Source organism: Cetorhinus maximus, chromosome 11 (genome assembly GCF_964194155.1).
Source record: "Cetorhinus maximus chromosome 11, sCetMax3.hap1.1, whole genome shotgun sequence".
In the NCBI taxonomy this organism is placed as follows: domain Eukaryota; kingdom Metazoa; phylum Chordata; class Chondrichthyes; order Lamniformes; family Cetorhinidae; genus Cetorhinus; species Cetorhinus maximus.
In genome coordinates this window covers 15341193-15355411 of record NC_135889.1, presented here as the reverse complement: position 1 = coordinate 15355411, position 14219 = coordinate 15341193, and the positions used below count along the sequence as shown (strand labels likewise).

The following is a 14219-nucleotide window of genomic DNA, read 5'->3' as shown; positions in this document are numbered from 1 at the left end:
CCCACTACCATCTTGAATATAGTTATAATTAATAAATGAAAGTATTTCTTACTGCAGTTGGTTAACGTTTAATTTCTGAAGACCCCAGGATAATCCTGGAGGGTTGGCAACCCTTCCATGGAAAGCACTGATTGGTGCATAGAGGAATAACCATTTACCTGGAAGGCTTTACTCTCCTGACCCACGGGATGACATGTGACCAGGTACTCCAAGGCTAAGGTGGTTGGTTTCCAGGAGACGATGGTCTTGGGCTGTCGTACCTCACCAGACAGAGCGGTATCAGGTCGCTTTGTGTGTCCATGTCCATTGGGGAGATCTCCTTCGAATGCCTCTGTTCCATGTGAGTGGATGTGAGGTCCTCCACTGCCGACATCAATTTTGTCCGGTTTGCTGACAGGGGGCCGCTCACCAGTGCCCCCAGGCTTTCTGACGTGGTCAACCACTGGCTTCTGGCCAATTTCCCACCCTGCAAGTGGCACAACATTGCCCTCATCATACCTTGTCTCTGAGGACAACTCTGACTGGACAAAGACCGAGGGGACATCCAGGTTCTCGGGCTGTTGGCTTACAAGCGGGGAAAGAGTGGCAAGCTGTGGAAAGAGGGCTTGAAAAGCAGAGTAAAGGCAAGTTAAAGATCATCGCTGGCTGTGTTAATAAGCAAAGTTAAAGCTTTTTTTTTCAGTTGCTGTGCATAGCAGAGTTAAAGCTAGCTAGGAATCAGTTGATTACTTGCCCCAGTTACTAGCTTGCAATGTTGTGCGCCCTTTAAACACACAGCACACCCTCTGATCATCACTAGTTGTGCAGAAGCACCTACAGCAGTACAGCAGAGGCATCTAATGAAAGCTGTTGCTGGCTGAAGCAAGCGCTTGATATGACAGTTCAACTGACATTGGCCAGCAATCTCGCGCGTGCTGTAGCGAACTGTCCAACGTTACTTTGGCTTTCACAGACGTGAGAGGTTCCTGGCCATTAGCAATTCAGTGACAAACCAGGGCTCAGTGTACGGACGGTTGCCGACCCTTACAGGGAAACAAAATCCAGAAAGACTTGAACATTTCTGCGTTTTATCACACACGAGACACGACATTTTACCAAGACATGTTTTAGATGAGAACGCTTGGGAACTATTAACAGTTTAAACTGATATTTATCATTCAAAACTACACTTCAAACCTGACCAGCCTGACCATGTCTTAATAAACAACCTGTGTTTCTGGCCACATTTGAAACAAGCATCACAAATGAACTTTATTTGAATGGATCTTTCTACGTTATAGAATCTCATAGCACAGAAGGAGGCTAACTGGCCCTTTGAGTCTGTCTTGTCCTTTGAGAAAGCTCTATAATTAGGTCTGTTCCCGTGTCTTTCTCCCCACAAATATTTTCCCTTCCAAGTATTTCTCACATTCTCTTTTTGAAGTTACCTTTGAATCTGCTTCCACCGTGCTTTCAGATGGCCCATTCCAGATAACAACTGGCCAAGTAAAATACGTTCTCCTGATCTCACCTACAGATCAGTTGAAAGTCGGTCATGAGGAGGTAAGAGCACTATGAACTATGTGGACCTGTCTGGGTTGGTCAGTCTCAGTCGGGGTGGTGCTACACACACACAGCAGCGGGAGTTCAGTTAACCCAGGCTGAGAAATTGAAGTTCATTATCATGGGTACTGGCAAATTACATCTGCCCTTCCCCCTCTCCTGTTGGGTGATGTATTGGGAGAGGTAGGCTACAGCATTTATTGGTTTCGACTGTTGATCCGGGCATTGCTGGCAAGGCCAGCATTTATTGCCCATCTTGAGTTGCCCTCGAGAAGCTGGTGGTGTGCTGCCTTCTTGAACTACTGCAGTTCATGTGGTGTAGGTACACCCACTGTGCTGCTGGAGATGGAGCTCCAGGATTTTGACCCAGTAATAGCAATATATATTTGAGTCAGGATGGTGTGTGCCTTGGAGGGGAACTTGCAGGTGGTAGTATTCCCATGTGTCTGCTGCCCTTGTCTTTCTCGGTGGTAATGGTCACAGGTTTGGAAGGTGCCGTTGAAGGAGCCTGGACGAGTTCCTGCAGTGCATCTTGTAGATGGTACACACTGCTGCCACTGTGTGTCGGTGGTGGAGGGAGTGAATGTTTGAGGTGTGATTGATTCTACCCCCTGTCTCCAAGGTCATGCCATCAGCCAACTGGTACTCATTGCTCTGGGTTGGTATTTGAAGGTTGGCATAATGTTGAGGGGGCAAAATGACACCCCGGGAAGATTCAATGCCTTCAGCAGTGACAAAGGTTAAGAAATATAAGTAGGAGTAGGCCGTAGGGCCCTTAGAACCTCCTTCACCATTCAGCAATCTTCTACGTCGACTCCACTCTCCCGCCCTATCCCCAGATCCCTCGACCCTGATAAAAGGGTGATCACTACATATTGTATGTTAGCCCAAACACTGAAATCATCTGCCACTTGCATGGTAACTGCCTCTGCAGCTGAAAATCTAAATCAGTTGTAAACACTTCCTGTCAGAATTTATCACCAAATTCTTACAACAGTTTGCAATAAAAAGTTATCGCAGCGTTCAAAGCCACTCCAAATAAAACTTCTCATTTTAAGCTTCACCCAGCCAGCTACTCAAAGAGTCAGCATTGCTAGTCAGATGCCTCAGAGGCAGGAGCGGGAGTAGGCCATACTGAGCCTCGTCTAATGGGAAGAGTGATGGGGCTGTGGCTCTTCCTCAGCTTCCATTATATGATTATGTGTGGGCTGAATTCCAGAACCAGTCTTAAACCCGGAAAGGGGCCTTTAATAGGACTTCACTGGTAGCTGCCAAAACAGTCTTGCTGATTAAACCTTGTACTTTCTGAAATACAAACATCTGGCTTTAGTTCTGAATCCCAACTTTTCCTTGTAAACGAAGTTGTTAGCTGTCCTCAAGGGAAACAAAATCCAGGAAAAACGAGGGCCTCATTTTAAGTTGCGATGGGTTCCAACAAAATCTCAGGCGAGCAGGTTGAAATTAGAAAGTGACTTGAATGCCTTAGATGAACAAAACCTGGGAGACAGTGATGCATGGAACTGTCTAACCCTCCTCGCGCTTGCTGCAAGCGATCCCTTACCTGTGGTTTTCTTGCCGCTCAATGGCTCACTCTGTAGAGAGTCATGAACAGCTTTAATGGCGATGGTATACTCAGTTCCAGGGAGTAGTCCTGTTGGGAGGAAGAACATCCATCCGTTTTAAGTTTCTTTGGAATTGAGAACATTAGAAGAAATATTATTCCAGACACTTCCTGGGGAAAATAAGATATGTTGTGTCAGGGATTGGTCGGGACACTGGGGTGAACTTGCCAGCTCTTTGAAATTGTGCCACGGGATCTTTAATGTCCACCTGAGAGGGTGGCTGGGGTCTTGGTTTAAGAAAGACAGCAGCTCTAGCAGCATAGGACTCCATCAGTATTGCACGGAAGCATCAGCCTAGGTTGTGTGCTCAAGTCCCTGGAGTGGGGTTTAGGACCCACACCCTTCTGTTACCAACTGAGATCTTTCATTTACCTTATCTCCATCGTGAACACTCCCAGCTTCTGTAGTCTTTAGTTCTGGTTGAAGGGAGCCCCATGGCCTATTTGATCTCATTCTGCCAGAGTACCAAAGGCTAACCTCTCTTAGAGGGGCCCAGTGCAGAGGCTGACATCAGAAATTTGGGCAAGCGCTACCCACGGCTTTCCACCTGTTGTAGACTTTCTGCTGTGCTCCGCACAAAATCTTTAGTGTGAATGAGTGTCCATTGAATTAGACCAACCCATATGAAATAGCGTGTGAATAAGAGGGTCCTGCCGAGCATCTCACTATGGTGAGTGTAAAGCCTATAGGATGGAGGATGCCATTCAGCCCATTGGGACCATGTTGGCTCTTTGACAGGCCTATCCAAATAGTCCCACTTCCCAGCTTTTTCACCATGGAAAGACACGTCAGCTGTGGCTCAGTTGGTGGAGTCCGAGTCAGGAGGTTATGGGTTCAAGTTGAGCAAATAAACCAAAGCTGTAACTCTCGTATGGTACTGAGGGAGTACTGCACTGTCAAAGATGCTGTCTTTTGATTGAGATGTTAAACCAAGGCCCTGGCTTCCCTCTCAGGTGGAATTAAAAGAGCTCTTGGCTGTGTTTTGAAGAAGAGCAGGGGAGTCTACTCCAGTGTCCTGGTCAATATTTCTCCCTCAGTCAAAACAACTAAAAGAGATTACCTGAACATTTCACATTGTTGTTTGTGGGAGCTTGAGCTGGGACATGTCAAAGAATAAATGTATAAATTTTTATTAGATTTTAAAACACTTCATGAAACCTCATCCCGCCCGTGGATGAGGTGTCATGAAAAACGCGAAGGCCACCTGGACTCTTTGCCTGCCCGCCAAACTTAAGGTTGGACTGGCAGCTCGTTAAATTGAATTAATTAGGTTTTAAATGGCCTTAATAGGCTTTTGACAGTTCGGCGGGCGCGCAGCCGGGATGCTCTCCCGACGTCACGGTGCGTCATTTTACACGTCGGCGAGTGGGCCCCCCTCCCCCCCCCCCCTCACGGACGGGAAAATTCTTCCCTGGACCTCGTAACTACTTCATTGGCTGTAAAGCACTTTGGGATGAGAAAGCAAGCACTTCTCTTTGTTCTTAGAACTTCAGGTTTTATATTTCAAATCCACATCCAATTCCCTTTTGGAAGTTACTATAGTTTCCATCACCCTTTCACACAGCACATTCCAGATCACAACAATCTTGTTGCATGAAAAAATTCTTCATCTCTGCTCTATCAAAACTCCTTACAATTTTGAACACCTCCATTAAATTTCCTTTTAATCTCTCTCTTAAGGAGAACAATCCCAGCTTCTCCAGTCTCTCCACGTAAAGGAAATGTCACATCCCCAATGTAGGAAAGGAAGCAGATGCCACCGCATCATTTCATGCGTGACCCTGATAAAGTGACCAAAGATCCTATCAACACAGTGACCAAGAGCTCCTCTTGTGCTTTTAGAATTGGGCCTCCTAAAAATGGCAGACCATGGGCCTGCAGTCAATCCGATTGGAGCTCAGTGCTTTGTGAAGTACTTGGTAGAATTTCGGCTTCCTATGGATTGCGAACAATGCATCTGAGAGGACAAGCAACTCCAACTAGACGTTGCTGTGATCTGCTGCCACACGTTGGCGACCAAGGTGGGCGAGGGGGGGGTCAAGATTACCTGTGATCATTGCTTCTTGGGCGTCGGCTGTTGGCTGTGGCTCGAGCTCCTCCAGCTGCCCCCCCCTGGCTTGGTAGGTGATGATGTAGCCGGTGATCTGGGAGATAGGTCGTTGCCATGTGAAAATGATGGTGTTGGGGTTGGTGGAGATGAATCGAAGGTTTGACGGAGAATCGATGGCTGAGGAGGTTGGGGGAGGTGTGGAAACAGGAGAAATGAGTTATTTTTTCAGCTTCACTGGAAAATCAACAGCCATCCCACTTCCCTGCCCCAGAGCACCGCGCATGACAGCTGTCCTCCTGACAGCAGGGCTGTCCCACTCCGGGGGCTCCAAGGGGCATTCAATCCCTCCCCGAGATTCCGGTTTCTCAAGCAGGGATCAGAGGATGGCCTGGGCTGCAGGGATCGTTCACCCGGCAAAGTTAATGCAGGAGGGGGCAAGACTCTTGTCTCCTCCTCTACCCCTTCCTATTCCCCAAACATTTCCGAGTCTCACAAAATTAAAGACAGGCCAACCCCTCTCCTTGAACTCTGAAGAATAAAACACCTAATGTGTTGCTGATGGTCACTCAAAGACTTCATTTTAACATGAGCTGATTGCCTTCAGTGTTGCCTCTGGGCAGTGTAGGGCAACCAGCCGTAATCTCTGCTCAGGCTGGTTATCCTCATTCTGTGATAGAAGCTCTTAGGTTCACTAACTTTCAAATAACTGGATGTCCACATGACAATGAAACCCCGAGATTGATGCAGCTCTGCACACAGTTAACACCTAACGAGGAGGAGGCTGGAAACAAAATGGGGAAGTATTGATGAGGGGCCGATTCACGACGCCTGGGGCTTTTTTAACATCAAACCTCACAGATGACAACTGATGAAAGATTCTGGTACCACTTGCATCTGTAGTGATCGCTAACACAAAGCTCTATCAGCGATGCAAGTTAGCAACTAATCTGTAATATATTAAATTTGCTACATATGCCCAACACTTATTATTTGGGCATCACTGGTCTGCTGAGCTCCTAGATGCCCCCTTGATGGGGTTTTCCCAATACAAAGCTTCCAGACATGCACTCACACCCGCAGCTGGACCTCCTGCAGCTAGGTGGAGCCACAGAGACCACTGATCCCCATATCCACACCCCTAGCATCACTGATGCACTGACTCAAAGGACAATGCCCTGGGAGGTGTGTTAAAACCAACTCCCCTCCCCTACTACAGCCCCTTCCCGGCCCAGAATTGGGTTTGTGGCCAATCCTCTCCCCCTCCCTTGCCCTGATGGCTCCGCTGGGAGAGGTGACACTGAGCTTTGAACAGTCTGCTGTCAAAGAGCCAGTACGAGAAGGGACTTGTGAAACGGAGAGGGCTATCCTATAAATGGTGACACGGGGGCGGGGGGGGGAAGCATAAGGGTATTCAACACAATCAGGGTGGGGGCAGCGGGGGTTGGTGCTGGAAGAAAGCTTGGTGGGGGTTGGGGTTCAGAGAGTATAGAATTTGACCCAGGAGGACTGTGTGGAGTACACCAGAGAATGCGATGAGACGACCTTCAAATCACAAGGGTAGTCGACAGGGTGGAGATTATGCTCAGTGAAAGCTCTACTGAATTGATGTTTGCTCCTGATTCGGCGCAGTTCATAAACGAGCGGATCAAAACAAACAAAAGCAACCGTTGAAAAATTAAAACTTTTGGTGACCAAAACAAGATGTCAGGACTCGTCCTCTCTCTCACTCGGATGGGGTTCCTCACCGGTTCGAGCTGTGACTAAGGCGGGTGGACTGCGAGAATCACCGCTCAGGGTATAGATGTGGACGTTGTACTCAGTGCCCGGCAGAAGGCCTGTGAAAGGAGAGGGGAAGAAAAACATGGGGGGGGTTTAAAATCGAAGGCTAAAGGTGCAACCAACATGAAAAGAATAAGACACGACATTCTCCCAAGTGTGGCCAGCTGCAGGCTAGGTCACTGGCATGTGAATCAGGACTGATTACGAAGCAGGGAACTCATGCTAAACCATTTGTTAAGTCACTGGTCAGGCCTTGGCTGGAACACTGTGCCCACCGGAGAACACAGTGGGTTACAGGACCAGTGGGTGGACGCAAAGCTTTTTTTAAACGTTGCGAGTTATGATCCACCCAGGAGAATGGCGAAAGCAGACACAAGGAATTAGATAAGTTCTCGACAGGGAGCCTTTTTGCAGGGCTACGGGGAAAGAGCAGGGATGCGTGACCAATTAGATAGCTCTTTCAAAGAGCCAGCGCAGACATGACAGGCTGAATGGCCTCCTTCGGTGCTGTACCCTTCTATGATTGGGGCAAAGAGCACCGTGACTGAAAAGCACGCGCAAAGGGTGGGCGGGGAAAGTAAAAGCGCTTGAGGTATTTAATCCACGGGGTGCCGCTGGATCCTCCTAACTTTACCTGTGAGGGTAAATGTCCGATGATCAGGCCCCACTGTCCTCTGGATCGTCCCGCTGGTGCCCGAAGGAACAGCATCAATCTGGAATCCGGAGATGGGCTCAGGCTTGGTGCGCCACTGCAACGTGATGCTGGTTTCCGTCACCCCGCTGATGCGGATTTTCTTGGGCGAGCTGACATCTAAGCACAGAGCAGCAAGGTTACAACAACAACTTGCACTGATATAGAACCTTTCGTGTAGCAAATCCCTCCAAGGCGCTGCACAAGGATCTGTATCAAACAAAGGACACTGAGCCACACACAAGGAGATATTAGTGGCTCGGTCAAAAGGAGTAGGTTTTAAGGGGTGCCTTAAACAAGGGGAGGGAGGTGGAGAAGTGGAGAAGGAATTCCAGAGCTTAGAGCCTGAGGTCATAGCTGGAAATCAGGGATGCTCAAGAGGCCAGAATTGTGGCAGTGTAGCTATCTCGGAGGGTTACAAGACTGGAGGAGATTATAGGCAAGGAAGGGCTATGGATGGATTTGAACCCAACAACGAGAATTTAAAAATCAAGGTGTTGCCGGGCCGGTGGCCAATGAGCACAGGTGTGATGGGTGAACTGGGCATGTTGGGATATAGGAAGCAGAGTTTTGGATCACCTCAAGTTTACAGAGTGTGCAAGGTGGGAGGCTGGCCAGGACTGCATTGGAAGAGTTGAATCCAGGAGTAACAAAGACAGGCATGAGGGTTTCAGCAATAGATGGGATGAGGGAGGCCCAGAGACAGGCAACGTTACAGAGGTGCAGTCAGATAAGAGGTCTGGCTGTTAGGGGAAGAGTTTCCATGACTGTCTCCAAATAGTACGGGTATGCAGCCAGAGGTGGGGAGTGAACAAGATACTCACTGTCCAATGTCGCTTTGATGCCTTGTAGGGGCTTACTGATCAAGGTGTTCTTGATGGCGTACACAAAGATGTTGTATTTCGTTGCAACCTGATTTAGCAAAAAATTACAGAGAAATTACATAGCATAAAAACAAGCCATTCACCCCAACTGGTCTATCCTCCACATGAACCTCTGCCCACCCTTCATCATCTCACCTTATGAGCGTATCCTTCTATTCCTTTCTCCCTCACGCACTTACCTAGCTTCCCCCTAAATGCATCCCTGCTGTTCCCCTCAGCCACTCCATGTGGTAGTGAGTTCCACTTTCTCATCACCTTCTGGGCAAAGGACTTTCTCTTGAACTCCCTACTGGATTTATTTAGTGACTACCTTTTATCTGTGACCCCTAGCTTTGGACTCCCTCTGCCCCCACCACAAGTAAAACTAGCATCCCCACGGCAACCTGATCAAACCACTTCATAATTTTAGCGACCTCATTGGGTCACCCCTCAGCCTTTCCTTTTCTAGAGAAGCTCGGTCAAGAATTTTTGTCATTTAAAATTTTGGGGCATAGTAACAGGGGTAAGCCCTGCGAGCCTTTCCATTAAATCTGTAATGAGCAATCTCTATTTTAACTCAAGCACTCGTTGGATTCCTAAATGATTCCATAACTATTAATATAACAACAAATGCTTGTCTTTATAAAGCGCCTTTAATGTCATAAAACGTCCCAGCGGCGCTTTAGAGAAATTTCATATCGAGTCACAGGGGATGTTAAAGCATATGACCAAAATCGTAAAGGAAGGAGCGTATTGGAGGAGGAAAGAGGTAAGAGAGAGGCAAATGAAAATCTTATCAACCTCTGCTTTGAAATTTATCAACTGAGCCTCACCCTCAGCAGCGTTTTGGAGGGAGAGTTTCAGATCCCCACTTTGTGTGAACATTTACCTTTATGGCAACTATTTAAAGAATAAATTCATAATTCATAACTCTTAAATATTCCCTTAAGGAATAAAGACCCACAGGAAAAGTGCTCCAAGCATGTCTAACAGGAGAAATTAAAGATAGCATGAGATTAAAGGAAGAGGCTTATAATGTGGAAAGAGTAGTAAGTCTGAGGATGAAGGGTGATTTTAGTATGCAGCAAAGGATGACTGCAGAAATTGATCAAGCACAGAAAATAAGATGAGAGAATTATTAAGGAACAAAAATAGATTGTAAAAGTTTATATAGGTATGAAAAAAGGAAGAGATTATTGAAAATAAACATGGGTCCCTTAGAGGCAGAGACAGGGTAAGTTATAATGCAGAATCAGGGAAATGGCACAGGCATACAAATATTTTATATCTGTCTTCGTGACAGACTTGGCTACATATTCCAGAAATAGTGGGGGACCGAGGGTCTAGTGAGAATGAGGAACTTAAAAAGGAATTAATATGAGAATTGAAATAGTACTAGAGAAATTAACAGAACTAAAAGCTGGCAATTCCCTTGGGCCAAATGATCTACATCCTAGGGTTTTAAAAGAGGTGGCAACAGAGGTAGTGGATTAATTAGTTTTAGTCTTCCAGAATTCCTTTGGAAGCAAATGTAACTCCACTATTCAAAAAAGGAGGAAGAGAGGAAACAGGGAATTATAAAATAGTTATCAGGAAAAGAATAGAGTGGTGGGAAGAATGTTAGAATCTATTATAAAGGCAAATTACTGTGGATGCTGGAAATCTGAAATGAAATCAAAAATTGCTGGAAAAACTCAGCAGGTCTGACAGCATCCACGGAGAGAGAGACAGAGATAACATTAGAGTCCGTATGACTCTTCAGACTCTTCAGAAGATACGGTCTCAAAACGTTATCTCTGTCTCTCTCTCCACAGATGCTGTCAGACCTGCTGAGTTTTTCCAGTTTTTGTTTTAGAATCTATTATCTGGACATGGTATCAGGGCACTTAGGAAATCATAATACAATTGGGCAGAGTCAACATGGATTTACGAAAGAGTTTGACAAATCGTTTAAGAGTTTTAATAAGATGTAACTAGTCAGATGGGTAAAGGGGAACCAGGGTTGTGATGTAATGGATTTTCAAACGGCATTCGATAAGGTGCCACACAAATTGGACTGGGTAATTGGTTAATGGATAGAAAACAGAGAGTAGGAATAAATGGGATATTTTCAATGACTTAGATGAAGGGGCCAAGCATAATGTATCCAAATTTGCTGGCAATACAAAGCTACATGGGAAAGTAAGATGTGAGAAGGACATAAAGGGAGATACAGACAGGTTAAGTGAATGGGCAAGAATGTGGCAGATGGAGTATAATGTGGTAAGTTCAAAGTTATCCGCTTTGTGGGCAAATACAAAAGCAAACTACGTTTTAAACAGTGAGGAGTTGGGAAAATTTGGTAATCAGTAAGGTCTGGGTGTCCTTGTGAATCACAGAAAGTTAACATGCAAGAATGGCAAACAATTAGGAAAGCAAATGGTATTTATTATGAAAGGATTAGAGTATAAGAATAAAGAAGCCTTGCTGCAATTGTAAAGGGCCTTGGTGAGACCACACCTGGACTACTGGAGTTTTGGTCTCCTTACCTAAGGAAGGATATACTTCCCTTAGAGGGAAGGTTGACAAGACTGATTCCTGGGGTATCAGGAATATCCTATGAGGAGGGTTTGAGTATACTAGGTTTATATTCTCTAGAATTTAGAGGAATGAGAGGTGATTTCATTGATACATGCAAAAGTCTTGAGGAGCTTGACTGCATTGATGCTGCGAGGTGTCTCCCCAGCAGGGGAATCTACAACATGGAGCCACAGTCTCAACATGAGGGGTCAGCCATTAAGGGCTGAGATGCTGGAGAAAATTCTTCACCCAAAGAGTTGGGAATCTTTGGAACTCTCTAACCCAGAGGGCTGCGGAAGCTCTGTTACTGAGTATATTGAGAGATTGGTAGACTTTGTAGACCAAGGAGATAGAGCGGGAAGATGCAGCTGAGACAGAAGATCAGTCATAATCTTGTTGAAAGGCAGAGCAGGCTCGAGGGGCTGAATGGCCTACTCCTACTTCTATTCATCTTCTCATGTTGTGTCGTGCTTCCTGATGTCACTCCTGAATGGCCCAGTGCTAATTTTAAGGAACAATACTTGTTAGCCGCAAAAGTTGAAAAGGTTTTTGCAGTGGAAGAGGAAGACTCACCATGAGACCAGAGACTGTGGCGCTGGTGTTCTCTGGGCCCAGACTCAGCTCCTTGCTCGGGCCTTCCTTCTCCCTCGGTTTCACTAGCACACGGTAGCCAGTCAGCTTAGCATCAGGTGCATGCCAGCTAATGGTCATGCTTGTTGGGGTCACTTGAACGAATTCCAGGTCACGCGGGGGTGCCACAGCTGAAAGGCAATGAAATTGACAGAATGAAAGGATGAAAGAAAGTGTAGTCATTGTTGTGATGTAGGAAATGCAGCAGCCAATTTGCACACAGCAAGCTCCTACATACAGCAACATGATAATGACCAGATGATCTGTTTCTGTGATGTTGATCGAGGGATAAACATCAGCAAGGACATCGGGGAGAACTTCCCAGTCTTTGAAATAGTGAAATGGGACTTTTAGGTCTCTCTCAGAGTGGAGACAGAGTCTTGATTTAGAGACAGCACCTCTGGCAGTGCAGCATTCCCTCAGCCATCCTAAGTGTCAATCTAGATTTTGTTCTTGAAGTGGGGGCTTGAACCCACCAGCCCCTGACTCAGAAGGACGAGTGCTGTCAACTGAGCCATGCTTACGCCAGAAGGACTCCACCTGCATCTAGCTGAGACTGCTTCGAGAAGAAGTCTGTAATGGTACTTTCTGACCTGAGATTGGACCAGTCCTTGGCCTGGTTCTCAGTGAGCGGCTAAAGAACCCTGTGCTTGAACAGTAGCTGGAGTTAGCTCCCTGATCTCCTTAGAAAGAAAGGCTAGTGTGAAAGAGGTGAAGGGGTAAGAAATGGGCCAATAGTAAATCAATCCCCTGCATTACACTATGGCAGGCTTTCTTTAGTATCAACTTCAGGGGCCTGGATGAACAGTCCAGAGTCTGAGACTTTAGATCAAATTTTTAAAAATCTGGAAGGAGAAAGCTAGTATCAGGGAATGCTGTTGGATTATCATTACAAACCTAACTGGTTCATTAACTGCCCTTTAGGGAAGGAAACCTGCTGTCCTTACCCAACCTGGGTCTATATGTGACTCCAGTCCTATGCCAACATGGTTGACATCTAACTGACCTTTTTGAAGTGGTCTAGTGAGCCATTCTGTTGGATAAAACAACTGAGTTTGCTTAGAAGTCAAGCTCCTTGAGTTTAGACCGTCACTCTCCAGAAAACCTGCAACTAAGACAACTCCTAGGCCAAATGGAAAGTGAGTGGGTATGGAAACCATTTACAGCAAACAGAAGTTCATTTAAGCAGCTTCTACAATCAAAGAGCTCACGACTGAAACAACAGCAAAGTCTCCCGATAATAGCAGGATTAGTACGCCAGCAAAATGCAGTGAGTGGAGGATAGCTTCATAATACACATTGTGTGCATGCAATCAATTCCAGTCAGTTACAGCAGTGCGATCTCTGGGTGTGATTGACGGGAAGAATCGCCCAATCAATTCCATTCAGGCCGGGACTTTGTGGTATCGTTACTCACGGCCTCTGTGCGTTGAGGGAGGCTCAGCTGCAGCCACTTGCCTGTGCTCTTTGTGCCTATCAAAGGGGGGCTCTCCTGGTCATCATACAGGGCGTACACCTTCACTGTGTACTCTGTTCCCGGCCGCAAGCCGATCAGCTCGGCAGAATCGTCGTCTGAGTGTGGGCTGGGCCTGAGCTCATGGAACCCATCCTCGGGGCTGTGGTAGATCACTCTGTATGCGGTGACCTGCCCCTCAGGCCTCTGCCACGCCAGCCGGATGGAATCCACCTCGACGTCCGTGAATGTCAGCCCCGTTGGGTGGTCGATGGCTGTCGGTTGAAGAAACAGGGCGAAGCAACACACAGAACAAACAGAAAAAAAGTTAAGCATCTCCTCCTGACCGGCTGGCCCCAGTCGCAGGGTGCTCGGGAACGGTTTGACACGGCGCGGAATCGTCGGGCGATGAAGAGGGCCATCGGGAGAGCAACAAGAAGTTATTTGCAAGCGTGGATTTGAGTCAAAGTCTTCACGAACCCTTTCAGCGCTCGATAGGCAGAGACCGCTTGCAAACCGTTCCCATACTTTTTTTTCTCCCTTTGCAAAGCCTTAACGTTTTACTTGAGATTACACAAGTACAGCACGGCATAGCGCATTTACATATCCATCAGCTTTGAAGGGTCAACAAGAGTGGCTATCTGATATAGTGAGGCTATATACGGCTCACTGTGCTTTATCAAAGACTAATCAATGGAAAATGAGGACATTGATTTTCCATTTCATTCAGACAGCAGACACTGGGACTTGACAGAGAGCAGGGGAAGGGGAGGGCGAGGCTTCATCTAAACAAAGCAAAAAAACAATCAATCTGTTAGGTTATAAAACTGCTTCCGATGCAGCACTTCATTTTAACTTTGAACCAATGGGCAGGTGCTCAAGCACTGGGACTCCTTCCCAAATGTAAGGGACTGAAAAAGGGAAAGGCTCTTACAACTGTTAGTCAATGTCTGATTTCCGCATACCCAGTCGGGGGCTGGGGTCATTTCAGACCGCCAACAAGCAGCTTCACTCAAAGGGAGCGCATGTC

General features: G+C 46.6%; 1 protein-coding gene across 2 annotated transcripts in view; it reads right to left on the bottom strand.

Annotated features, from left to right (window-relative positions):
• Window positions 1-14219, bottom strand: part of LOC144686410 (fibronectin-like) — a 95444-nt gene that overhangs the window by 11826 nt on the left and 69399 nt on the right. For both annotated transcript variants that reach the window (XM_078551565.1, XM_078551566.1), the window contains exons 32-39: window positions 13195-13464; window positions 11680-11867; window positions 8509-8596; window positions 7628-7804; window positions 6960-7049; window positions 5212-5391; window positions 3104-3193; window positions 159-466 (exon numbers count right to left, since the gene is read on the bottom strand). In XM_078551565.1, coding sequence (XP_078407691.1) covers window positions 159-466; window positions 3104-3193; window positions 5212-5391; window positions 6960-7049; window positions 7628-7804; window positions 8509-8596; window positions 11680-11867; window positions 13195-13464 — 1391 coding nt within the window. The remainder of the gene's footprint in view (window positions 1-158; window positions 467-3103; window positions 3194-5211; window positions 5392-6959; window positions 7050-7627; window positions 7805-8508; window positions 8597-11679; window positions 11868-13194; window positions 13465-14219) is intronic.